Consider the following 25,859-nt stretch of genomic DNA (forward strand, 5'->3'; position numbering starts at 1 on the left):
TTGAAGTCTGTGCTGCAGAAGATACAGAGGCCCTGAGCTTACATGAACATCGTGCAAACATGGTGCACATGAAGAATAAGCTTCATCCTGCCACACTGCATGCTGCTACAAACTGTGGACACGGGAGAGACTCTATTCTGCTCGCTATCAGATTGACTTTGAAACTACTTTATCAAGGTGGACAAGTTACACTTCGTTGCATAAGCAAGCACACACACACACACACACACACACACACACACACACACACACACACACACACACACACACACACACACACACACACACACACACACACACACACACACACACACACACACACACACACACACACACACACACACACACACACACACACACACACACACACACACACACACACACACACACACGTGTGGTGCTCTGATGTTTTGGACGGCTCATAACTCAGCAGACCCTCCACTTTAGCCCACCATGGGTGTAGGCAGGGAGGGGTTAAAGAAAGGGGTCCATGGTGTTTGTGAAAACAGTCTGACTTGACTCTGTCCTCTTAAACACAGAGGCCATTAAAAGTGACACACGGTCATCACAGCCACGAGACTGGTGTGGTCGCCACGTTCAATCCATAAGTCATCGTGCAATTCAGAACTTCTCAACTTCAATCAGTGTCTATTTGTACATTACCAATTCAGAACAAGTAAATCAACTTATCTCACTTTACAAAAGAGCAGAAAGACGCAGCGAACAACAAAGGAGCACTTTTCTCAGTCGAGGTTTATCAAGTCTCAGTTCAGCGTGGGAGAATCGTTTAGCAGTTTTCTGAGGAGCCGAGCTGCTTGTTTGAGATGAACTATCCGCCTCTAATGAACAGCAGGGAGTCACTAAACAGCATGTGACATAAATCACACACACACACACACACACACACACACACACACACACACACACACACACACACACACACACACACACACACACACACACACACACACACACACACACACACACACACACACACACACACACACACACACACACACACACACACACACACACACACACACACACACACACACACACACACACACACACACACACACACACACAGAGAGAGAGAGACAGCATGCTTCTCCTGAGGAGGAAGTGCAGAGGAGACGCTTAACAAAATGTGAACGTGGATTATACAGGATTAACAAGTGAGCCTGTAAACTCAATGACGCCTGGTCTGATAAATTATGCCCACAGTGTGAGGAGAAATTAATTCAAAATTCTTAACAAGGACAAAAGAGAGTGATTTTAACACAAAGGTGAAAATGGAGCTTTTAATCGTCCGTATGGGACAAACTCTAAAAAACGAAACGCCTCATTTTAAACAGATACGAAACACATTTGTTGCTCCTGTTGAAGTTTGCACATCTGTTTCAGGGACATCAAATCACATCAGATTTGGTTGTTAGTTATAAAGTGTCTACTGTTAAAGGCCGGGTAGGTACACGTCCTCAATATACACTTTTTAATATATTGGTTGAAATTTACTTTAGGTCCTGACAGAAATTAATAACTCATGTGCTCTGAAAAAGAAACAAAAATAATCCGTCATCTTTGGCTGTTATAAATGCCTGCATCCTTCTCTACCCCATGCATGCACGAGCTAAAAATCCACTTCTGCTCACCGGCGCTCGTGCATGTCAGTGAGGGGCGTGGCTTTAGAGGGAACACGGAGGGGGTGGGTGCAGAGGGAGCACGCAGGGAATGCTACTTTCAAAATCATGCTAGTTTTCAAAAATGACCAACCCTGCCTTTAAATCATTTCTGCAGTTCAGTACCACACAACCATGGAGGGGATGTAAACCAAACAAAGCAGGTGAGGTGTGAGTCAGAGAGCTTCCTCACAGCTTCCCACAGGAGCTGCTTTCACAGGCCCACTGTTTTACCACATTGACAATGCTGATTGGATTTTAAAGCTGCGCGGAAAATACGAGACGATCGGCAGAAAATGGATCTCCAGGGGATGAAACAACCAATAAACTGTCTTAACTGTCACAAAGAAGATCTGCAGTCGTGAGAATTTGCAGAATATCGCTATGATTTTTTTATGTTTGCATAATAAAAACAAACTGTTTTGTGTGTGTGTGTGTGTGTGTGTGTGTGTGTGTGTTTGTGTGGAGTTAAGGCTTCACTGTGTCGGCAGAAACAGCCCCCTCTGGACAGATGTGTGGTGACTGTGTACAAAGCATTAGTGAAAAGTGCCAGTGTAGCTCTTTGTGCAGCGCTCTCTCTCTCTCTCTCTCTCTCTCTCTCTCTCTCTCTCTCTCTGTGTGTGTGCCTGGAATACTAACAACCCGCCCGCTACACCTTTAACCTGAACATGTTGATGTAGTAGAGAACAGAGTTTTAAGATCAGAGAGAAATGTTTCTTTAAAGTAACAATCAAGAAGTGAGTCCAAAGAAAAGTCACCTTCTACATTTACATGAGTGGAAAGTGTGACGCTTTGAGGTGAAACATTCAGAGCTCTATAAACACAAACACGTCCTCGCTGGGCCGCCATGTTAGTCCACAGACACAGCACATAAGAAAAAAAAACAGCTTCAACTAAAAACAATCCATCATCAGGGATCAAACATAGCCGAGTGAAAATGTTATCAATTTCCTGACATGTCCTGTGAGCCTGCTGCCAGCTGAAGATTACATCCTGTGATTTGTTGTAGCGATTGCAGGTTTCGCTGCCCTGATTGATCAACAGTGGTGGAAAAGGGTGCAGACATGATACACCGCCGCTAACGGGGTAAAATAGCCCGCTGACAGCAGCGGCACCATTCATCACTGAATCCACCCTCGTGTTGGGATGAAGTTCTTACTTGACAAAGCAATCGAGGAACAAGGCGGGACTATAAAGAAAAAAGTAGACTAACAAAATGTTTATAGTGATCAACACCCTGATTTATCAAGCTGCCAGTTTAAGGTCTGAAGAAGGCAAACAGTTCGATAGTTAAACTTCAGATTACACAAAGTTGATTTTTATGCAGGGTGCAGAGTTATTAGTCCTTTAGATTTCTGTTTGTAAAATGTCCTGACTAGAAGAACGCTTTCCCCCAACACAGGAACAGACTGATAACCTGATCTATAGATGTTTATGTTATTGTTGTTTCGGTTCAACTCAGGACACAGCGAGTTAAATATGTAAAGACAGATTTTGTAGAGGTGATCAATCATGCACCCTGCATCTCATCTAAGCCCAATAACATTGACCCTGATATGTTTTTAATTACTCCTATGTGAACATTTTATCTCCCCTGAAAATGTTTAGCTCTCGATATCTGGAAAAAAAAACAACAACAACTGGAGGACTGTAGAAGAGCTCTGACTGTCCAACAACAAAAATACAGAATTCAAAAACGTGAGGATGCAGTTTGTAATCATGCTCTAAGGTAAACGTATAATATAGGGCTGAATACTTTGTTTAAGTGAAAGATAATCAAAACCAATAAAAATGAAAAAAATCAATGACCAGTCATTCAGTACATTCAAGTAGCGTCCCTTTTTGTGTTATAAGTTACGATGACTTCCTCACTTACAAAGTGAGAAATGATCTGCAAGTATTCAAAAACACACACGAGAGGCCGTGAGCCGAGCTGCTTCTAACTAAGCTCTGTTTGTTTATAAGTTAACTCACTTACTGCAGCGGCAGCATCAGTACCTCACACTCTTAGAAGACTAAAGAACATCAGAGCCGTTTTCACATTTACACTGCAGATAATATTGAAATCATTTCTGGAGGACTGTCCGTAGATTCTCCCAACCTGGCTGTTCACATCTGCACCTCACAGCTGGAGACTAACCCTGTCGGACGGGACAATATTAACAATGCTGTGTGTAGTCCAAAGGCATGACAACATCAACAAAAGCTGCAGGTATACACCGTGTTTAAGTGACATGTTAAAACTCAAGTGTAGGTCAAATACTCTCCTGCAGATACAAACTGTTCTGTGAGGAGGCTGCTAGCTGAGCTGCCACTAGTGATTACATCACTATGCGTTTCTCTCCCCCCCCCCCCCCCCCCCCCCCCCCCCCCGACATCTTTCTAATCTTTAGAGGACAACTTTTTTAATATTACATTTACGCCCCTCAGTCAATCGGGTTTTTTTTCCAGTTGGTAGAAGACACTTTTTTCACCCGCAGCTCAAACATCGCTTTACAGTGGGAAGTCTTCTGTTTACTTCCCCATCAAACATGTCTGCTGTGTTATTGGCCCTAAGATCAAAAATTACTTTGTCAAAAGTAAAACAAAAGCAATTGTTACAGTCCCATCATTTGATTGCGATCTCCTGACTGAAGAAGGCTCGATGGAGTGTTTCCTACCTGTGTCGGGGGGTTTGATGAGGTCCATGATCACAGAGTCGGCTCCTTTGGTGTAGACGGTGATCTGATCCGTCAGAGGATGTCGAACCACCACTGACATGCGTTTCCTTGTGGAGTCGAATCCCAGCGTGTGCAGCAGTTCAAAGCTCAGCTTCCCCAGGTGAGGCAGCTCTACAGTCACCTGGTCAGGCAGGCGTCCCACGAGGGAGCACTTGTAGGCTCTGGCGGCGTAGACCAGCGCAGCCTCATCGGGCGACTCGGCCTCATAGCGCAGCTCACCTTCCTCCAGGTTCCACCCTTTGCCGTCGTAGCAGGGCGGGACGGGGCTGAAGGCGTGCTCCAGGCCGCCACGATGCTTCTCCTCGTCCAGTTTGGTGAGCGTGCTCTCTGCAGACGGAGACGACAGCAGGGAGCAGCCCCTGTTGGACGAGCGGTTTGTGATGAGGCTGGAGGAGCTGCTGTTGTTGGAGCCGGAGGTCAGTCGGCTCGGGGTGAAGCGTTTGATGAAATCCTCGATCGTTTTGACCGGGGACTTCAGCTCAAACCTCACCCTGACCTGAAGGACAAAAACATAGCGTTATCAAAACCTGCAGAATCATAATATGCATATGAATTTAAACTTTCTCTGGTGACATCAAAAGATCAACTATAAAAAAAAAAATGGAACAAAGTGAAGTACCGTAAATTCCGGACTATAAGCCGCTACTTTTTTCTCACACTTCGAGCACTGCGGCTTCTACTCCGGTGCGGCTAATGCATGGATTTTTTATGGGGGACAATGAGCTTCTGCCGCAAAAACATTTGACTTCGTCACGTCGGATCTTAATATCAGTCATTTTGCGCTTCATGCACGCACCCTCATCATGGAAAACACACGGAGAAATACATATGATGCAGCTTTCAAGTTAAAGGCGATCGACCTGGCTGTCAAAGAAGCTAACAGAGCTGCTGCACGTTAAGATGACACTGACAGCGACAACAGAGACTGAGGAAGTGAGTAATGAAGTCATTCTGAGGCAGTGAATGGATGGACTTTTTCTTGTGAAATATATTACGGTCATCTTTTTCATCAGCCGTGTTACAGACACCGTCGGCTAGGCTTCGTATTGTAACGGTTCATGTTGTAAAGTCAGTAGTTGATAATGTGTTCATAATTCCGATTATGTGGAGAGTCAGTGAATGCACCAGCGAGAACGTGTTGAGTGGCTGTATGAGAGAACGCTGGGGGAGAGAGTTGGATTGTTACGGCAAGTTATGTGTTGCTCTCTGCTGTAAACGGCGTGGTCACAGCCGACAGTGATCGGGTTATTAAAAGTTATTATTTGAACGCTCTCGTCGTCCTTTAACGTCCGTACGGACGCTACAGTATTTGCGGATGTTACCGGTAGCCTACGTCTGTGTAAATAGCTCTTGTTATAGCGTGGACACCTGCGGCTTATAATCAAGTGCGGCTTATATATGTACAAATACATTTATTTACTTATTTTTAGCCGGTGCGGCTTATATCCAGGTGCGCTCAATAGTACGGAATTTACGGTAGTTAAAAACACAGAGATACATGTTTGAAAGACAGAAATAAAAGTTTAAAAAAAATGAAATGTTGGTTTTAAATAATGTGAGGAGTAAAGGATTAAACACTGACAACTAAAAAATCTAAATGCTACAGCTCATTTTTATTTACAGTTTAATATAAAGATATGTATGACGTTTGTCATATTTCATTTACTATTTAAAGCCTGAAACACAAAAGTGACCCCCAGGATTTGGATGGGGGAGCATTCTCTTTCCATCTAAAGCTGCCTTCATACTTAAGTACAAATCGCTGTAAACCTGAAGCCCAGTTGAGTCTGCTGCTACATTTGAAATGTGTCTTTTAGAATATTTATCTCTGACTTTGAGCTGGCTCACGTTTGCAGTCCCAGTACTGACTGACTAAGTCACTGACTGTTACAAATTTCAAGTGACCAGATCCGATCTGCCTGTCCATTTCGACATGGTCTGATCCACATTGGTTTCTATGGCAACAGGTTATGACCAGAAAATACAACAGCAGAATGGATGACAGAGAAGTGTGATTATTTCTAATGCAAACAATTTTACAGAGCAGTCTGTCGGCGGGCTTGTTCTACTACGCTTGCTGTGATTCTTGCTGTTTTCTATCACGGACCAAAGTTAACTTCTACGTCAATGTTGTTATTGTCGATGGTGTTGAGTCGCTAGTGACGCAGAAGACACATTGAAGCGACTGAGATGTTCAGATTGAGTCAGTTGTGAAGGAACTAGATTTTTAATCAGATTTGAAACCACCTCCTTAAGTGGTTTGAATCAGATTTGGAAAAATTGAATCTCATGTGATTCAGACGGGCAAGAAAATCAAACCACATAAAATCCGGATGAGCTAAAAATCTGATTTGGAGGTGCAGTGTGAACAAAGCCTTAGGGGTCGGGGTTAGGTTTGAGTGTACGCAGGAATGAACCGGCTGAACACCTCTGCAAAAACTCCTCGAAGAAGAATTCACTTTTCTAAGAACTTGTGTTGACAGGTAACAGCGTTCGGTCTTCATTCACTCGTCTAAGGTCGCACTCGGACTCTGACTCATGACCTGGAGGAGCCCAAGTCTTGGCCAGGATATCCTGGGAAGACTGTCTCCTGTCCCCGGAGGCTCCACGGTCGTGAGACGGCAGCAGACTGAATATTTGATAAAAATCCACTTCATTGATAACAGATGTTTTCTTCACTTTTATTTCTGTACTGGGTGCGTTAAAGGACACGGACGTCGCAGAAAGTAGATGGAAGAACATAGACGGGTATAAGCTGGGGAAACTAAAACACTTTTCTGCACCAGATAGTTGCAGACGTCACTGTGACACTGACAGTCTGGATGGTCGAAAGAATGAGAAGAATTCAGCAGGACTGAGTCTGAAGTTTTAGACCCCAGAGACAGGCATTGTTCATGTTCATAAATTAAATTAGTATGTAGTGAAGTTTTAATGGTTAAAAAACGTCTTGTTTGGGAGGAATCGATTACTCGCTTGCAGGCAGATTTTCAGGAGAGTATTTCAAAATGTGCAGAAATACTTTGAGTTAGAAAAAATTCAAACTTGTAAAGGATTCCTTGACTTGATCAATTTTCCCGTAGTCGCCTTTTGAAGGCATTTAGCTCTGAGAATTTGTTTTCTGATTCTTATCTGAACACTGACTTTGATGTTTGACCAGAGCTTCACTGAAAAACAGAGTCTTGTAATCAAAGCCAGACAGATTTGTTTTAAAGTTCACTTCATCAGTAAAACAGTCATAAAACAAATCTGCATGGTAAGTGATGGGTTGAATAATATAACTGTCCCTAAAGCTGAATCTATCAACAGACTGGATAAAGATGCAGCATGTCACGGCCGTGGTTCTATACTGACAGACACACTGAGACTCTGTGCAGGCTGAAAGATAGACACTTTATTAGTCGTTGCAGAGCCCTTATATACTTGTTCAACAGATGTCACAAATTCCTTCCCACTTTAGATACTTCTGTACATGGTATGAAGAAACACATCTCCTTGACTCGAATGTCAAACCTCTATTTGAGGAACACTTCAACATTGTACTGTCAACTGAGGCCATACATTATACTTTTGTGGTGCCTCATATATCGTGTGTCTCTTCCCATATGGTCATAGCTTCTCTGAATAGATCATAGTCTGCTAACAGCAAAGTCACCTCTACAAAGTGTATCCAAACTGAACGTATTCACAGAAATTCGTACTATCAGTAAGGTTTGTGCACATCACTCCATGTAACATGAAGGAGATATTAGAAATGCTTCACACGTTTTATCTGAGAAAATAAATAGGCATGAACAGAAGTATCATTTTTGCTCCCACAGTAGGAGTTGACTCATAAATCATAAAATGTTGAGTCGCTTTTGGGAGACACTTCACAAGCTTCAGTTTTTGTTTTTTTTATTTGCCCCTTGATGCTGCTGAAAGCCGCACCCTTCAGTGTTTCAGCACAGAGGAAAACGCAGCTCCTGGCTGTTCTCCTTTACTTATTCCGTTTCCTGAGACGGTGCACAATAGAAGCGAGAGTGACTCACTTTGAGGACTCCTGAATGCCGGGGTTCTCACACAAAGTTATAAATCATTCAGGGGCTTCATAATGAAAAGAGAAGAATCACAATGAAACAACAAGAAAAAAGGAAAAACAGGGAGAAGTGAAAACAGAGATGATTTTGATCAGTGAACCTCACAACAGAAACACAGAGTACATAAACAATGTGTCACTTTGTGAAGCACGTTTGTGCCACTGACTGGCAACACAGCGAGCTGGTGCACATCGATCAGCTCTGAACAGGATGACCACACCCCCGGCCTCAAAACAAAAAAAAAACAAGGATACAAAACTGAGACTGGAGCGAGAACATCAAAGAGAGACGCCTCAAAAGATACTGAAGGATGATTAAAAAAATAACGTCTGTTCTCTAAAAAAAACTCAAAATCTCAAAGAATGCGCTCACTCATTTCATCAGTCATTTACCCTTTATCATTTTTCATCTCACTAATTTTTCTTTAATCTCCTCATGGGGCTGTGTGTGTGTGTGTGTGTGTGTGTGTGTGTGTGTGTGTGTGTGTGTGTGTGTGTGCGTGTGCGTGTGTGTGTGTGTGTGTGTGTCCGCAAGGGACATTTTTATGAGCAACATAAATTGCTATTTGTTACTTGCTGAGTGATTTATGTTGTTTTATGTTTGTTTTATTTTTATAACGGACTGCAGATGGAATAAGTCTAAAGCTTACTCAGGTGCGATGGTTACCTTTATGTTGTAATTGAACATAGTAATGGTATTGCCCCAAATGCAAGAGGGTCAAACCTGAACCAGGACCAGTAAAATAATATTTACTGCTACATAAAACACACAGTGTCATATAAGATAAACTGTCTGAACGCCAATGAGACTTTCTGCATTTCTCAACGGGAGCTGGCGGCGTACATGGATTTCTTTCAGGTGAGTTTTACCTTCTGCCGGGGCTGGTTTGGTGACGACACGACCACTGTGTTGCAAATGGTAAGAGCGATGAAGAAATCGATGATGTCAGCGAGGTCGGAGGGCAGCTGGGACGTCGGCTGGCTGTGGAATCGCATGAAGTCCATCTGACTGCTGCATTCGTTGACTTTGTCTAAGAGCTGAGGGTCGGGGGTGATATCTTTCTCCTGCAGGACAGAGGACGCTTTATCAGAGGAGAAGAATCGCAGCACAGAGCGCGAGGAGGAGGAGGAGGACGAGGATGTGAAAGGTGAGACGCACTGACCATGGGGCTGCTGAAGGCCGTGTGCTTGGACAGGATGCTGGCTCGCTTCGCCTCAGCCCTGCTTCCCGTCCTGCGGTGGGACTTTGTGCTCTGGGAGCGCAGAACCACCTTGGCGCTCTGATGACTTGTCATGCTGTCCCGTCTGGGCAGGGTGCCACCGTGAGACGTACACTCCTCCTCCTCCGAGTCCATCTCCTGGTACATAGCGAGTCTCCTCGCTGGATAAAAAACACACAACATTAAGAGGTACTTTAAGGCCAATGACTCATCAGGGTTTTTGTAAGGGCCTGCGAATGTGTGTGTGTGTGTGCCGGCTTGTGTCACCATTTGCATCATGGGAGTACTCCACCCCTGCCACGGTGCAGCGGCGGAACACCATCTTGTTCTCCGTCAGCGTGCCAGTCTTGTCAGAGAAGATGTATTGCATCTGGCCGAGATCCTCTGTGATATTAAGAGCTCGACACTGCAGGTGAGAGTCCGTCTCCTCGTCGTACAGCTCCATGTCATGATGGATGAAGAACACCTGGCAGATCTTTACGATCTCAATCGACACAAAGAGCGATATGGGGATCAGCACCTGCGGGTGGAGGACAGAGTTGGTGTGAGAACAGAGGTTCAATTACCAACCAGAGGTGCTGCATACAAGGAGCTTCTTTACAGCTCATCTGTTTCATTTCACAGTTTATAGGAGTCGAGAAATAATAAACAAGTGTGCAGGGCATGCGTTTTATTGTTTAAAACGTAGCACAATCCCTGGTGAGACATTTCCTGGAGAAGGAGTTCTGCAGAAATGAGTCACAGCTTTCAGGAGGGAAGCTCAGCCTGCTCAGTCTCGCTGCAGCCGCGGCCACTCGTGTGTTTGTTTGTGTATCAGCAACGTCTGGCGTTCTTAACTCAACATTTACTGTGTGCACAGTGGATCCAAACTATCGGCTCTCGTGGCTGACTCCTCATTTATTTCACAAGCTACCTGGTGTCAGGAGGATTTAGCTGCAACATCTGACACAGGACAGGGTGACATTTCCACTGACATATCCGAGATTGGAAGCAGAAAAAAAAACAAAACAGTTAAACTAATCAATAGCTGTCAGCTGGCACTTTTCCTGATTTGGATCCTGTATTGTGGAGATTACTGCCTCCCTGCTCCCACAGATTCAACGTTAGGATAAATATCTCGAGGTCACACAACCTGGGTTAAAGAAACGACTTGATGTACAGCGGTGCTTGTGTTCAGTGGGATGAAACATTTCAAACTTAATGATGCAGAGTGAAGTGTGTGTGTCTTTATCTGCGCCTGCGTTTCTTTAAAGAGTCTCCGCGTCTGTTTTGCACCTGGAAGACGATGATCATGGTGAGGAAGAGATAAATAGCGGACATGATGGGTGATAAGTCCGTCCCCTCTGGACTGAGGACGTCAAACACAGGCCTCTTATCTCCGTACTGAAACATCCACAGCCCGTGACCTGGAACAGCGACAGCACAAGGTCAACACATACAAACACTGACAGTAGATATAAATAACAGCACAGGGGGGAAAACAGATTTTCTCTACTTCTTTACAAACAGGTTTTGAACTGAATCTTCCTTTTTTTTTTTTACCACGCACCGACAGCAGCAAACAGGCACATGACCAGCAGGATGATGACACACCAGAACACATCTACATTCATCTGTCTCTCCAGTTTGCTCCGCTTGTAGCGCGGGCCGTTGTTGTTCAGCATGGCTTTGGTCTCATGACCTGTGAGAAAAAAAACCACACATAGCAGATTAGCAGCAGCTGCTCAGAGATCAGCGATGTGGTTTTTAGCACAATAATAATAAAAAACCCACAAATAAGAAGGACAGCTCAAAGTAAGTGTAGAACATGTGAGATGGTTAGCGTTGGCTAACCTGCATATATGACTATTCCCAGAGCCTCCTCTGTGTTGCGGATGGTGCAGCCTCTCAGCAGCAGGTTCTCTTTGTAAAGTGCATCTCTTCTTCCACTTCGATGGATTCTGAAGAGTTCGAAAAAAATGCAAGAAAGTGATCATATGTTCAAAGTCAAAACGTTGTGCATTCTTTTTATATGCATCTGTAGTAGAGCATTCAGGGGTTATACATCCCGGGCCATCCTCATCTAAATGATTAGAAAAAAATAAAATAAAATGCTCCAGCAGATCGTTTTCTGCTTTCAAACTGTGACGGCTGCAGGACGAAACCCAACAAACACAAAAACAACCTGTAAAGTAAAGCTTTAAGAAGCACTGCACACATATTTGAATTCTAAGTGTTAAAAGAAAACACCTTTAATTAAAGAGTAGGATGCAGCAGATTGTGATATTATAACTATTATTGGAAATCATTCTCTGCAGGAACGTTTTTATTTATATTATTAAAACTTTATTGATACACGAGGGAGGAATTCAGATTGAACTCTGTTATTGTAGAAACATGCTTCTCACACACACATGCACAAACATAACCTGTGTTAATGGGAGTTCTGTGGGGCTCAAGGGCACCCTGGCAGAGCTCGAGAAGCAGACTGGCGACTCTCCAGCTATCAGAGTAACTTCCATAATTCGTCACCTTGGTAAAATAATTGCCCGAGTCATTTTTTCAAGTTTTTCAGGAAACACTAAAAACTGAGCCAGATGTTGAATATATGATTTTTTTTAAATGATTTTACTCAACAAGGTGATGAAAACAGATGAATATGGACATACTAATAACAATGTTTGTCAATTATGTAACATGAGAAAAAGAAATGACTTTTTTAACATGCGTCTGTGACTTAGGCTGTTTTATTTTATCTAAGTCACTTTGTCTTTTGACAGAGGTAAAATAAAACAGCCTACGTCACACTCTTGACATAGGCCATTATATCAAAGGTGTAAATCACATGATCTGTTTAACCGAGGTTATAGGCAATTTTACCAGAGGTGGCAAGCATCATAAGGACTTGAATTAGGTAAACAAATTTTTATTTTTTTTTTAAAATGACTTCAGCAATTATTTTAACGAGATGACAATATTTTGGTCTGCATCAGGAATTGAACCGGTGACCTGACTCCTCCCAATCCAAGTCCCTATAGACTGAACTACTGCCGCCCAAACAAGGATGGGACTCAAAAAAATAACAGTGAAAAAGAAAGTAAATAAAATGTTGTAAAAAATGGGATCTCGTTAAAGCCCCAAAGACAAGATCTGTTTCTTGTGCTGAGCGCCTCAATCAATCACGCTTTAAAGCATCATGATCTCCTCTCGGCAGCAGCCCTTATCTCAGCACAAAGTCCCTCTGAAACAGAAACCCCGGCTGGACAGAAACACCCCCCCCCCCCGGGATTACACTCAATCAGGCAATTCACTGCTCCATCACTGAGCCACAGATCTGGCTTCAGACTCCTTTAAAGGCTCCTCTGAAGCCTTGATGGACGGCTGAGACCGTCGACTCTGAGGAGAAGTGTAAACCCTCATAGAATAGGCAGTGTGACTTAAAGGCAGATGTTTATGTTCAACGAGAGTAAGTGGTGGATATCAGTCTCACTTCTTCTGGAATAGATGAGATTTGAGTATCAACCCTTCTCCCATTACTGATTCAAGGATTGTAAGTGTGTTAGCGAATCAGGCCCACAACCTTCAGCTGGAAGCAGAGTGTTATCAAAGTCACGTAACTGTCAGCGTGTTTACCAACACCAACGATCATCCTTCGGCCGACAGACGCGTCACCATTACAGATTAATAGCTTCGTCCCTGAGCTGCGAGCGGCCGTAGTTCGCACACACAAAGCTCGTGGCGGCTCGTGGCGGCTCACTCTGTTCGAGAAGTTGATAACACTCAGAGTGCAGGTGGAGAGAGTAGACTCTGTCGGCCGTAAGGTCATAAAACAGAGCTGAGACAACTCTCCCCCCCGTTCACCGACCCGGCCGCTGTGCCCTCTGCTCTTCTGTCGCCGGGCAACTGAACACCTGCAGCATCTGGTCTCCTGCTGAGTACAGGACAGATGTCATAATCATGTGAGTGGCTTCCTCTGTGCGTGTCTTATCTTCTGCCTCACACAGACTCATCCAGCAGGTAAAAAGAGCAGGAAGACACAGCTGCTATAAATCTTTATCATTTATCATTTTAACTATGCAAAAGCATGACATTAGCCTTTTGTTTCCTGCAGTGGTTGTGCACATCCTCAGGTCAATAACTGCATGCATCCATGAGACGCAGCATGTATATAACCGCTAGGAGCAGAGTAGAGTAGCATGTTGATGAGACCAGAGAGCCGCGACAACAATTGAGGACAGTTCAGAAGAAAAGTCCACAACCACCCGCACTATGATGTGTCACAGCTGCTGCATAGCATCCAAACATGCAAATTAAAATAGCTGGCGACGGCTCATCTCTACGTTGGTGTTTCACCACTGCAAACCGAAACAGCCTCCGATGATGCAAAATGACGACGGAGGCTCCTTTTCAGGACAAGAAATACAGAGATTTCCTGTCTCAGGGGAAATGAGGGACGAGATGTACGACCAGGTTTCTAATGGCATGAAGCTTGATGCAAACGGGGGAAGCATCCCTTTAACCGCTTTCTTGTGGAGGATTCAAAGAGAAGATGAAATATCAGTAACAGTAAATGTTTGTGAGGTCGACGTATGGTGTGACAAACAGTCGTCACAGTTTTACTTTACATCACTAAATGAAACAACATCAGCTAACAGAAGTGATGCACAACTAAAAAAACACACTCATGCTAACAGCAGGTCAGAGAGCGGAAACAGCAGGATGCAGCTAACTTGGCTTTGAGAGAATTTCTTTCAGAAAGAATAAGATGAACCAGCTCCTGTGGCTGATAAGAAAAATAGATATGTTGACATGTTTGTATCTCACTGGGAAGCTCAGAAGAACCTGTAGTTTATGCACACCTGAAGGTAACACATGTAAGTACGCTTCAGTAGTTAGCTTCAAATGTCAGTCCTGTTGTCCTCCTCTGACACTTTAACTAACTCAGCTCCACACTTCTTCCTAAAAGCTTACTGGAAATGTTTTGAGATTCTTTTATGCAGCTCGAGATAACTTGAGCCGTCTTAACCTCGTGTGTTTAAAAACATGTGTACAACACTGACAACTGTCTTACTTTAACCAGGTTTATGAGCTCCTCTGGTTCAGGCTATGTGCAGTGACTTCCTGGAGGCTAGCAGCCAACAAAAACAGCAACAAAGGCTTCAATGCAAAGGACGCATTAAAATCCTAATGTATCACAGTGATTAAAAAATAATCAACATTTGACTGTAAGATCCTGGAAAACCTCCAAAGAGAGTCCAGCAGGAAGCGTCCTTATCAGACACCCTAAACTCCTCAAGTGGCTCGTGTGGGTATGAAGGAGGAACGGCTCGCCCTCCCTCTCAGCCTGAGCCTCTCCACTCACTGCTCCTCCTTGTATTCCTGATACATTCACTATTAAAGTAAGAGATGGAAACAAGGTCTGCCGGTAAATTGAGAGCTTTAACTTCAGCGGCACAAAGATTGATGAAGAAAAAATAAAAACATCTTTCAATCGTTCCACTTTCCCTACTAAAAATCCAAGTCTTGTAAAGCTTCCTTTTTAAGTGCTTTTAGCGTCTAATCCTGCAGAAGAATATGTAAGAACCTGTGTGGAATCACGCAAGCAATGAGCCAGTGTTGTCACTAATAAAGACGGAGGATTACAACAGGATGAGTCATTTCACGAAAATCTGTCAAGCTTTCCTCGTTTTTCAAACCGCCTCAAAACCCAAACGTGCTGCAAACACGCAGAAAGGAAGTGAGGGGGGAAATACAGGAAGCCGGCTGAGAGCGAAGGGCACCTTGTTGTTGTTGTTGAATACTAAACCCAACCCTCTTAGAAGTAGAGCGGCAGGGAAGAGGCTGCACAGAGCTGCTGCTGGTACAGTTTATTCTGATCATGACAAAACACACACACACACACACACACACACACACACACACACACACACACACACACACACACACACACACACACACACACACACACACACACACACACACACACACACACACACACACACACACACACACACACACACACACACACACACACACACACACACACACACACACACACACACACACACACACACACACACACACACACACACACACACACACACACACACACACACACACACACACACACACACACACACACACACGGGAAAACCCTGCAACCACAACCCCAGAAAGCAAGTCGTAATCTGGACTTGGAAAAACTGTTTAAGTCATAATGAGCAGTTAGAAACTCCGGGCTTCTTAACAAACCACAGTTTCACATTATTTCCATTTTGGAGCTCCGTGTAGCGGCGTTAATTTACAGTGACAGGAAACCTGAAACGCTTCGATGTGAGTCAACACTTCGGAAGCTGTGCACGATGAGTTTAAAAAGTGACACATGTTGGGACGGCCTTTGAACTATACGCTGCACACACATTGTACTCACATGTAGCCTCTGAATCTGTTCAGGTCATTGTTGGGCTTCTCACATTCAATCACGCTGTTGTACTTCAAAGGGTCAAAGTCACAATCCTGCAAACAGACGACAAACAGCAAATCATTCAGAGCAGGAACTCAAATCAAGATGATCTTAACATGACTCTAACACGCGTGTGGCGCAGTGATTAGTGCACGCATCCCCACGCATGCAGGCCACAGGCCTTCCTGAGAACAACCGAAGAGAGACAGGAAAGGAACAGAGAGAGAGGAGTGACATCACAAAGGGCCGAGGCTGGATCCAAACCCACAGCTGCTGCCAGTCTGAGGTTGTTCCTATTTTTACCCAAATGATTAAATTATTGGCTGATTAGACTAATCAGCAAAACGTTCTCATTACATATAACGTATTATTGTCAACATAAAATATCTGAGTGAACTGTATGTGTGCGTTAACCACTAAGAAGAAATTAATTTTTGAAATACCAGTAAAATGAAGTAAACGCTCATTTCTGATGGGTGCAAAAAAAACATTTAATATCAAAGTTTTTTAGCTTAGAAATATTCATGCTGAGTAATAACCCATGTGACATAAGTTCAAACGTTTTGGGATGGTAAACTCCTGATTCGAAAAAACTGAATTCCAATGCACTTTGTATGATGCACACATTTGAACACTTTGGGGACAAAAAGCAGGAGAGGATCATCTCACCAGGTCGAAGAAGCTGCGGACGACCTGCCTCTGCTTGAGGTTGGTCTCTCCGTCCAGTGTGGCGGTCTCGATGTGGCACAGACGGTCGGGGTCGCTGGAGCTCAGCAGCAGAACGTCGGCGGGGAGGATCTCGTTACATCGCAGTCTGATGAAATCACCAACACACAACTCCTTCCAGTACTTCTCCACGTAACGTCTCTCAGCTCTGCAGGGACGACAAGAGAGCAAACGGCTGCTGTAAACTGGTGTCGCTATTGTTCCCAATAATTGCTGGTTTCTAAAAACAGAAACCTCACTTTCATAAATCTGGACCGGACAGAGAATATGTTATGTATGGAAGTGGGCTGGGAGTTTTTATGATTCTTAAGCTGGAGGGACCAACTTTCAAATTCTACCCAGCCACATTAATCCATACATCCAGCAGAGTTCTTAAAGGGATACTTCACCCATTTGCATGAAGCTTTGCATCATTAGAAACATGCTAGTGGTGTTGAATGGTCGTGAATCCAGCCAACTTTTTGCCCTGAGACGAGAAAAACGTGTTTCTCCTTTGCCTGAAAGTTTTCTTTACGTGACGCAAAAATCGTCATATTTTTTCTAATGATACAAAGCGGTGAAGTATCCCTTTAAAATGTCCAAAATGTAGATTGGAGGTAACATGGAGCATCTCTTACGAAGGTTATAAATAGATTCAGGATGAGGTGGATGAAATGTGTATCCTTCAGACGGGATATAAAAACACTGAGACGCTCATTTCAGAGGGGAAATAATTGAGAGGTTTTAGTCAGATAACTCTTTGAAATGTGTATCGCAGCAGCATGACACAGCTTAAGTTCAGTGTCTCTTCACTTCTCAGATTGTTTTCCATGCAGAAACTTCAGCAGTGATGAAATGATGTCGGATGCTGGGGAGCTGGGAGGAGCCGAGGGGCGCGGCCGCCACATATTTTACAGCTTAAACAGACCGCCAAATGGGAAGATGCGTTAAGTCAGCTTATTGTGGAGATCATGCATGTCAGTGTGTAACACAGCAGCTCACGTTGCCTGCCTGAACTAGCTCGCAGGCGTCGCTCCTTTACTGACAGAGGTGCCGAGCTGGCATAAAATAGAAGTGTGTGTTTCCTGTGACGACTGTGTTCAGGTGTTCAGAGGGAGGATGATGCTCGGCGACATGTGAGCAGACAGCGCTCAGACGAATGTAAACTATGGCTTCAGAGTGCGATCTGTCTGAGTGTTAATCATAACAAAAACCTTGTTTTTCTGTTCCAAATAAAAGATGAGCACAAAGAGTCTGAGGCTCCTTCTAAAGTGAGCTTCCTTGTTTTGCTTTCCTCACATATTCGTGTTTTTTTGGGGGGGGGATCCAGCACCTACTGAGAGATGTGTGTGTGTCTTCTTTGACTTCTCATATCGACACAGACCAGAAAACACAAACAAAGACATGAATGTAGCTGGTAAGAGGCCAATAAGAGTCTGAAGGCTGATCTGTCTGACCACAGTCACTGTGCTCTGCAGACAGCGAGTGTGTTTACACGGACTCGAGCATCCCGATTCGGATTTTAAGTATCCTGGGTTTCAGTATCTCCTTTTTGTATTTGTGCATGTATAAATCATATCCTGAACCGGGATACGCCTTTACCTGGAGAACTCCCAAAGAAAACGGGATACCGTGGCATGTTTACTTCTTACCCTGGTTTCTGACAGCGCTGCCAACACCTGCGCAGACTCAGCCAATGACGTACACGCAGAACAAACAATGAGAGCGTCTCATTCTGGAGCGAGGAAGAATTTATTCATCCTCCCCACCTGGTGAGATCGCTTCTTTTTTATTCTGCTTTACTTCAGCACTGATCGATCGGTTATCTTTGTTGGATTGCTTTTTTTTTTGGATGTGCTGAGTTTGTTTTGGATGAGTGAACTGCTGCGTTGGAGGATGACTTCAGTCTTTTTCTGTGAATTAAAAAGAGACTAAAAAGACAATTTTAACCAAACTTCAGATCAGATTACATATTTCGTTTGTTTGGGACTTTTAGTTTATTTTGGATTCATAAAGGGATTCATAACAATTAAAGGGACATTTTTTTTGTTATAATTCAGTTTTTTTATGTATAAGACACAATGTTTTTATGTTTCTAAATGTCCGCGGTTTGTGTTGGAAAAGATAAACATCTTGTGTGTCTGTGCAAATAAGATGCAGTAATAAGAAACCATACGTTTATTGATCATGTATACAGGGATATAAATAACCAGGTTTCTCTGTGAGCATGTAAACGTCATATCCTGAATATGATCAAAACCGGGATAAAGCTCATGTAAAGTTACTCAGTGCAGAGAATATCGTAAACACAGAAGTTCTCCTATAGTACAGCGTGCTTGCCCCGTTCTTTTTTCCTTTTCCTTTTTTTGTGGCTTTCACGCACATTTCTTTGTGTTCAACTCTTCAGCCCAAGGCTCGGCGTCACAGTGCTCGTCTATAAGCAGCAAGTCCAATCAAAACGGAGGCTTTCTAAAATCAACGAGCTGAACCTTCTTCAGTGGTACGAGAGGCGAGAAGGGATCGTGGAGCTGACTCAGTCCGTGTGTGTGTGGAGCTCCTGGTCTGCCGTGCTCTCTCTCTCGCTCCCACTACTTCATAAGCAACGTGAACCCTCAGACTGACACACGCCGTTACGTAATCAACATGAATGACTTAAGGTTTAATGAGGGCGCAGCTTTGTTATTGTAGCGCTGTCGCAGAATCGCCCAATGAAGGGATCATTTGTAACGAGCATCGAAGGAGAAACTCTCCCTCTTCTTGGACACTTCATTGTCTCGGCCTGTGGGAAACGTCTCCAGGATTGTCTGTTTCTCATCAACAGAGTGACTCTTCAAAGCATCAATAAGACGCTGGTGTGCGTTAAATAGAGACACATGATGTCCCTTTCTTCTGAGACAAACACAGCAAAAGGACTCTCTAATGGGAAGCAGACTTTCCAGACTTGTCCTGATAACAACTCTTTTAAATCAAACATATCTTCAAGCTCTAAACAACAGTGAAGCAGAGAAACACTCTGTTTTTATTCACAACAAGCCCCCTGGCATTAATGACTCACATCCGGCTGCATAAAAAAAAAAAGTTATTCCTTCCCCTGAATTTAGTCGCTGAAACTCACGTGGCGTCCACATGAAAGTCAGACTTTCTTCATACCTCAGACTGGACCGACTGATGGGAAACAGAGCGACCGTCAAGACGACAATGACAAAGTGAAAACTGATGTCTGAAGCGTTTTCTCTTTTCTCTGATTTTTTTTTCTTTCATTTCAGCAGGACGGACCGTTGGCCTGAGGACAAAGACCAGACGTCCCACAGTCCGGCGTCATCGTTCAATACGTGATCGTGATTTGTTACGTTCGGAAGAAGAGTAACGACTGTCATGCAGACACGTCAGTCACATGTTCGGCAGATCTAACTGTCCAATGTTTGAATGGATAAAACGTCAAGATACTGTATTTAAAATGTCTATTCTCTGCATGAAGGGTACATCCTCAGTTCAACTGGTCCAAAACAAGAGAGTCCTCCATGACAAACATGACAAGAAGCAGAAAAATCTCAAAACGTCATCAGCTGGAACCAACAAATGTTTTACAACGTGATGACTCAGCAATTTATCCTCGATTTACAGCGTGACCAATAAATTAGTCTGATTTCATTTTTCGTTTTCTTTTCCTGTGTTGTCGTCATCTTCACTTCCCTTTTTCACATACAATGACCTTTTTGTTGTTGTCCATGTGCAGGCGTCTTGTTTCCAGTAGCGTGTGAAGCACTTTGTAAGTTATAAAAGTTTTTTAAATGGATGAGAATTTTTCTGCTCATTTGAATTGCTGGAAAAATTCTTGGAAACTCTAAAAATCAGTTTGAGTAAAGCGGAAGGATTATTACTGCTGGCTTATGTTGGTTTCATAGTTTGTCCATTAATGCTACTTGGATGGGAACCAGCCTTTGATTCCAGTGCATGACCACAGAATACCTCCAGTAAACGGAGCTGTGATAACACAGCCAACCCAGATATAGAAGAAAGCATCATCTCAGATTATTGTGGTCAGATGAGGCGTTCAATGACCTGGAGTTCAGGCCCGTTCTGGTCAGGACAGCAGACGGCGGCGGATGTTGTTCACAGCACAGTGTAAAGCTAAAACTATTTACATTCCAGTAGAGTAACTGTGTTAGTGCTACGTCTGATATGAGAGGGGTTCGTCTTTGTAGTTTTCCAGGATCCATGTCAAGGACGAATCCTCAGAAGTAAATCGTGATAAATGTGAAGAAACGTTTACCCGAACATGGCTGCTCCCATCCGTCACATTTTGTAAACGTTAGCATTTTTTTGATAACAAAGAATTATCTTCATCATAAACGAAAGCTCCCTTCAGTTTAGCCACGTCAGTGCGGAGGTGAGATATAGTTGTTGGACTTTATAGAAAAGGATTCTAATGTTAAAAAAAATAAACTTTGAGTTGACCCTTTAGCGCAGTGGATCTCAAAGTGGGACCCCCAGTGAGGGTGTGTCATTACTGATCTTTATAAAGAAGCAACATGTTCCTCCACTTTAGAATCACTTTGGTCTTCTCACCGTTCATAAAGTTTGTACCTGGAGCCTCAATATTCACTGAACAAACCAGAAATATTAAAAAAAGTCGTTTCTGTAAAAACGTCTCATAAAGTATTGTACGTTATTATTTTGTCTGTGTTCTGACTGTTAAATGATTCATTCCCTGTTTATGTTTCTTCATGTTATTCACTTGGTTTTTCTGGTCCAAAGCCTCAGTGATGCTTCCATCCATACTTAGGGGAAGCAGGGTTATATTTTTATTTTTTTAACAGGTCGTTCGATTTGTTCCGTGTTGGAAGATTTGATCAATCTGATCTGGGTTCAGAATGGAAACAGAAACACATCTCTTGTTTTTAATAAAGACGTTTCCAGGTCGAGTAATAGGAGGGGATGTTTTTTTCACAACATCCACACAGCAGAAGAAAACTTCATTATGTCCAACCTTGACAGAACAACCTGGGTCTAAAGCGAGACTGAGCAGCCACTAAACACTGAGCCTTTTGATTGACCATGAATTATGCTCTGTGTGCTGGCCACAGTGCTGCTTTTCATTAGCAATAACACTCTGTACACACACGCACACACACACAAACACAACTCAGGAGTTAAGCTAGCAGTGGAGAAAGGCTGGCTGGCTGGCAGACACACACACACACACATACACACACACACACACACACACACACACACACACACACACACAGAGAGAGTCAGGTAAACACACTGACTCATCATTAACAATCACAGCACTAAGACAACATCTGTGTTTGAGGCTCACACCTCGGTGACAGAAGAGTCTGGATACACATGTGAGAAACATCGCTCTGACAGCTTTGCTGAATCTTATTCTTTTCAAACTCTGGACTCAGGCGCAAAGAAATACAAAAAGTATAAAAACTGTTTGAGACACTCTCAGGTATGGAAAACGTTTTAACATGCAAACATGTTATACAGGCACAGTGGTTGTTTTCCTGCAGAGGGGTCATTTTGTCCCGTTTCATCCAACTTTTATTTTTCATTTCTCCCAGTTACATGTAAAGGGAAATGTAGTTTTTGTATCCTGCTACATTTATTCGACAGCTTTTGTTACTTGTTCACTTTCCTGATTAGGACGACTCATCGACGAGCGACTTCATTATCCCAACACGAGCGTTTAACAGAATCAGATTGAAGAATCAGCTAACAGGTAAACAAACGATGCTAGCTCACGCTCAGCCACAGCACGACGCCCTCACATCCTCTACTTCCTTTAGTTGTCCCACAGCTGAGCAAAAACACTCAGTGACGCTGCGTTCACGTTACGCTCCGAGAGTTCTGAACAAACTTACAGAGTTTCTGAGAGGAGCGGAGAATATTCCGGTTTTTTAAACGCTACTACTTTATAATCAAACAGCGTTTTATTTTCTAAGGTTTAACCTTCTCCACTTTTAAATGAACATTATAGTGTTTTAATGTTCACATTATACTCACTCTATTAACACAATCATTTTGGGATTCTACTCTTATTTTTCACTAATACACTAATTCTTTATTTTTTTTCTTGTATTCATTTCTTTTCGGTGTGCTTCAGTCTCAGTCTCTCTCTTTTGTCGATCACTTTTCTGCTCCTCTGTAAAGCACTTTAAGCTTTGAGTGAATTTGTCCTAACGTTGCTTTATAAATAAAGTTTGGTTGATATTTCACCTATTGGATGGCGGCCCTGATATACAGGTGGATAATGTCCCTCCTTCCATTCGGCTCTTTAGATTATATTTCACTGTGAGGGGGGAAATTGCTTCTTTCTGTAAAATGTCCCTAAAACTCTTGAATAGAATCCCAAACACTTGGACAGCCCGGGTCGTCAGAACCAAACCAAGCCGACAAAGCGAGGTACGCAGTGAAGCGTGGGCTGACCGCATCTTTGCATCGCTAACGCTTCACATCATACTGAAGCAGTGAGACGACGCTTAAACTAGTCATCAGCCGACCTCAGATTAACGTCTTCCGACTGTGAAGAAAAAAAGATTTCTGGATTTGTTTTGGATTCAGGACAAACATGTTGCCGAGACGTAGCGCCTGAGTAAAAGATGAAGAGCCGCAGAGAGACAGACAAACTGTGAGTTAAAGCTCAAAGGTCCTCTCTGTCAGCTCTCTTTTGTTTCTTCATTGCACTTCATACCGTGAGGGGAAAATGTAATATTATAGCACATCACATATTCCCCTCATAGTGTGCAGGCCCATACAGTAAGATACAGAGCAAAGCTGAAGATTCAATTTATGGCTTTTTTCCTGCTGACTGAGGCCTCCCTTCTGTACAGTGTACTGGACGATACAGTCACTGTGTTACTACAGAGCTGTTTGGTTAACCATATAAACGCCTGTATCAGCCTCCTCTTACCAGATGGCTGCGGAGAGGCATGACTTTGCTAAACGATGCAAAGCGCTGTGTTCATGTCGGGGTAATGATAAAACACAGGCTGCCTTCTAGAGTTGCTGTTTGTGTGAAGTGTGTTAAGATAACGTTTGGTATGAATTCAAATAAAGATCGAGACTGAACTGCTCCCCTGGTGAAAATAATCACCGCGATGCAGACACAGAGGACTCTGCATGGACGCAGTGACAGAACATAATCCATGCATACAGCTGCTACCGATGTCTGCTCGACTGTGCAGTTGTGAATGGATCCACGTGTATCATTTATCTAGTTTACAATGGCAAGTCATTAGGTTGATGTAGACTTTCTAAATAATAAAAACAAGGTCAGTTCATATTTATCTGATTGTCTGTCTTCACAGGTGAAAAAGCTGCAGTGTATAATCGAGGACGCTTTGGATCACGATATTAAATCGACATGATAACCGTAATTGAAATCTAACCACGAGAACAGTGAAGATGCACAGGCCGGCTGGCTGGAGGTAAATCACTGTGTGTTTTACAACAGTATGGTGCTGAAAGTGTGAAGTTAGTGAAAGGTTGTTTTTTTAATTCAGAAGACTTTACTCTGGAAAAAAACGAGAATATTTTTTTACCATGTGATTGAATGGGTTCAAGGCAAACTGACCAATATTCAAGTGAAGGGAAATGAAAGAGCCGTATTATGCCATCGTAATGTGCGAAATACAAATCACACTTTCTGTAGTTTCATACAAAAGGAACCTTGATGGTTTACTCTTGACACAGGCTTAATTTCCTAAAAAGATTAGAGGAAAAGTAAAGTGCCATATTGACTGTAATGTGCTTTAAGATTTACGATGTGTTGTGATATCACACAGACCAGGTATACAACAATAGTCTGGATTTCCACATATCATGGATGTCTACATGAGAGGCTGACAGGTTGTCAGGTTTGGCAAGCATTACAAAAAGTGTCTGAAACTATTTCCAATATGTGACGTGTGTTTTAAGGTGTTTTTAGGAAGGACACTGTGTACAGTGAGTCAGCACAGCAGCTGGACACAGCTGGCTGCTGAGAGGCCCATTCTTACCTGCTGAACACCAGGCAGTCCATGTGATTGATTTCTTTATCCGACCTGTGTCTCCTGTAGTCCTCCCACAAGTCTTTGATGGCAGTGACAGACAGGATGAAGACCACAGGAGCCAGAGCAAGTTCAGGCTGAAAGGCATTGACAACTGGAACAAAATTCAGCAAAGCGATGAAGACAAAGTAAACATTGGCAAACCTATGAAACTGTTCAAAGAGGTTCTTGGGCAGGAAAGACAGCACGGTGTACTTGGTCGTCTTAATCTTGTTGTTTGCATAGTGTCGGTTTGGGTTTTCTTCTCCTTTCGCTTGCTCATAGAGTAAGTTGGCATGGACGGTCCTGGTTTTGTTCTCCTTAGTTTTCTTCTTTCTTTGCCTTTTAACTTTCGGAGCTGTGACCATCCCGGGCTCCTCTCCGTCCCGCGCCATAGCACAGCCCAGCTCCGGCTTCAAACTTTCCCCACAGCTGAGCTTTTTCGTGTCCTCTCATACAAAGCAACCCCAAAAGAGTTCGCTATGTTATCATTCTTTCACCGTGCGCCGAAAGTTCTCGTCACTTTATTCGCACAAAAAGCTCTTTTTCATCCATGTCGACCCCTCTTGTCGCGAGTCGGAGGAAAACTTTTGCTTGTTTAGCTTCGCTTTTTTTTTTCTCCCCACTGCTGGGAAGGATGCTGAGATAGTAGGGAGGCATAACTTTGACGCCCCATAAGTCACCAGACGATTTATAAAGCATGTGGATCGCGCGCTTCAGCTGCTGACACATTGTAGCGCTTATGTGTAGATTTGCGCATGCGCGCATTCTGAGCACAGCCACATTGTGTGTCAGCCGCTCGGGGGTCGCTCTTCTCTGGAAATCTGACCCGCAGGCCCCTCCTCATTCAGACCTGCGTTTTTTTGTGTCTCCAAGTGCCACGCGGTGTTATTGGAGTCTGCAGGAGCTCACAGGAAGCACCCAAATATCGACAGAATTAAAACTGTGCTCTCAGTACAGTCAAACTAGTTTTAAG

General features: G+C 43.4%; 1 protein-coding gene across 1 annotated transcript in view; it reads right to left on the minus strand.

Annotated features, from left to right (window-relative positions):
* The window catches only part of atp10a (ATPase phospholipid transporting 10A), a 42,159-nt gene extending 16,589 nt beyond the window's left edge, over positions 1–25,570 (minus strand). Inside the window, exons 1-10 of the mRNA XM_079350986.1 lie at positions 24,854–25,570; positions 16,806–17,010; positions 16,104–16,189; positions 11,528–11,634; positions 11,244–11,375; positions 10,970–11,100; positions 9,962–10,214; positions 9,638–9,855; positions 9,345–9,539; positions 4,340–4,895 (exon numbers count right to left, since the gene is read on the minus strand). Coding sequence (XP_079207112.1) covers positions 4,340–4,895; positions 9,345–9,539; positions 9,638–9,855; positions 9,962–10,214; positions 10,970–11,100; positions 11,244–11,375; positions 11,528–11,634; positions 16,104–16,189; positions 16,806–17,010; positions 24,854–25,278 — 2,308 coding nt within the window. The 5' untranslated portion in view covers positions 25,279–25,570. The remainder of the gene's footprint in view (positions 1–4,339; positions 4,896–9,344; positions 9,540–9,637; positions 9,856–9,961; positions 10,215–10,969; positions 11,101–11,243; positions 11,376–11,527; positions 11,635–16,103; positions 16,190–16,805; positions 17,011–24,853) is intronic.
* Positions 25,571–25,859: the final 289 nt, after the last annotated feature.

The sequence above is a fragment of the Symphodus melops genome, assembly GCF_947650265.1.
Source record: "Symphodus melops genome assembly, chromosome: 8".
Classification (NCBI taxonomy): Eukaryota; Metazoa; Chordata; class Actinopteri; order Labriformes; family Labridae; genus Symphodus; species Symphodus melops.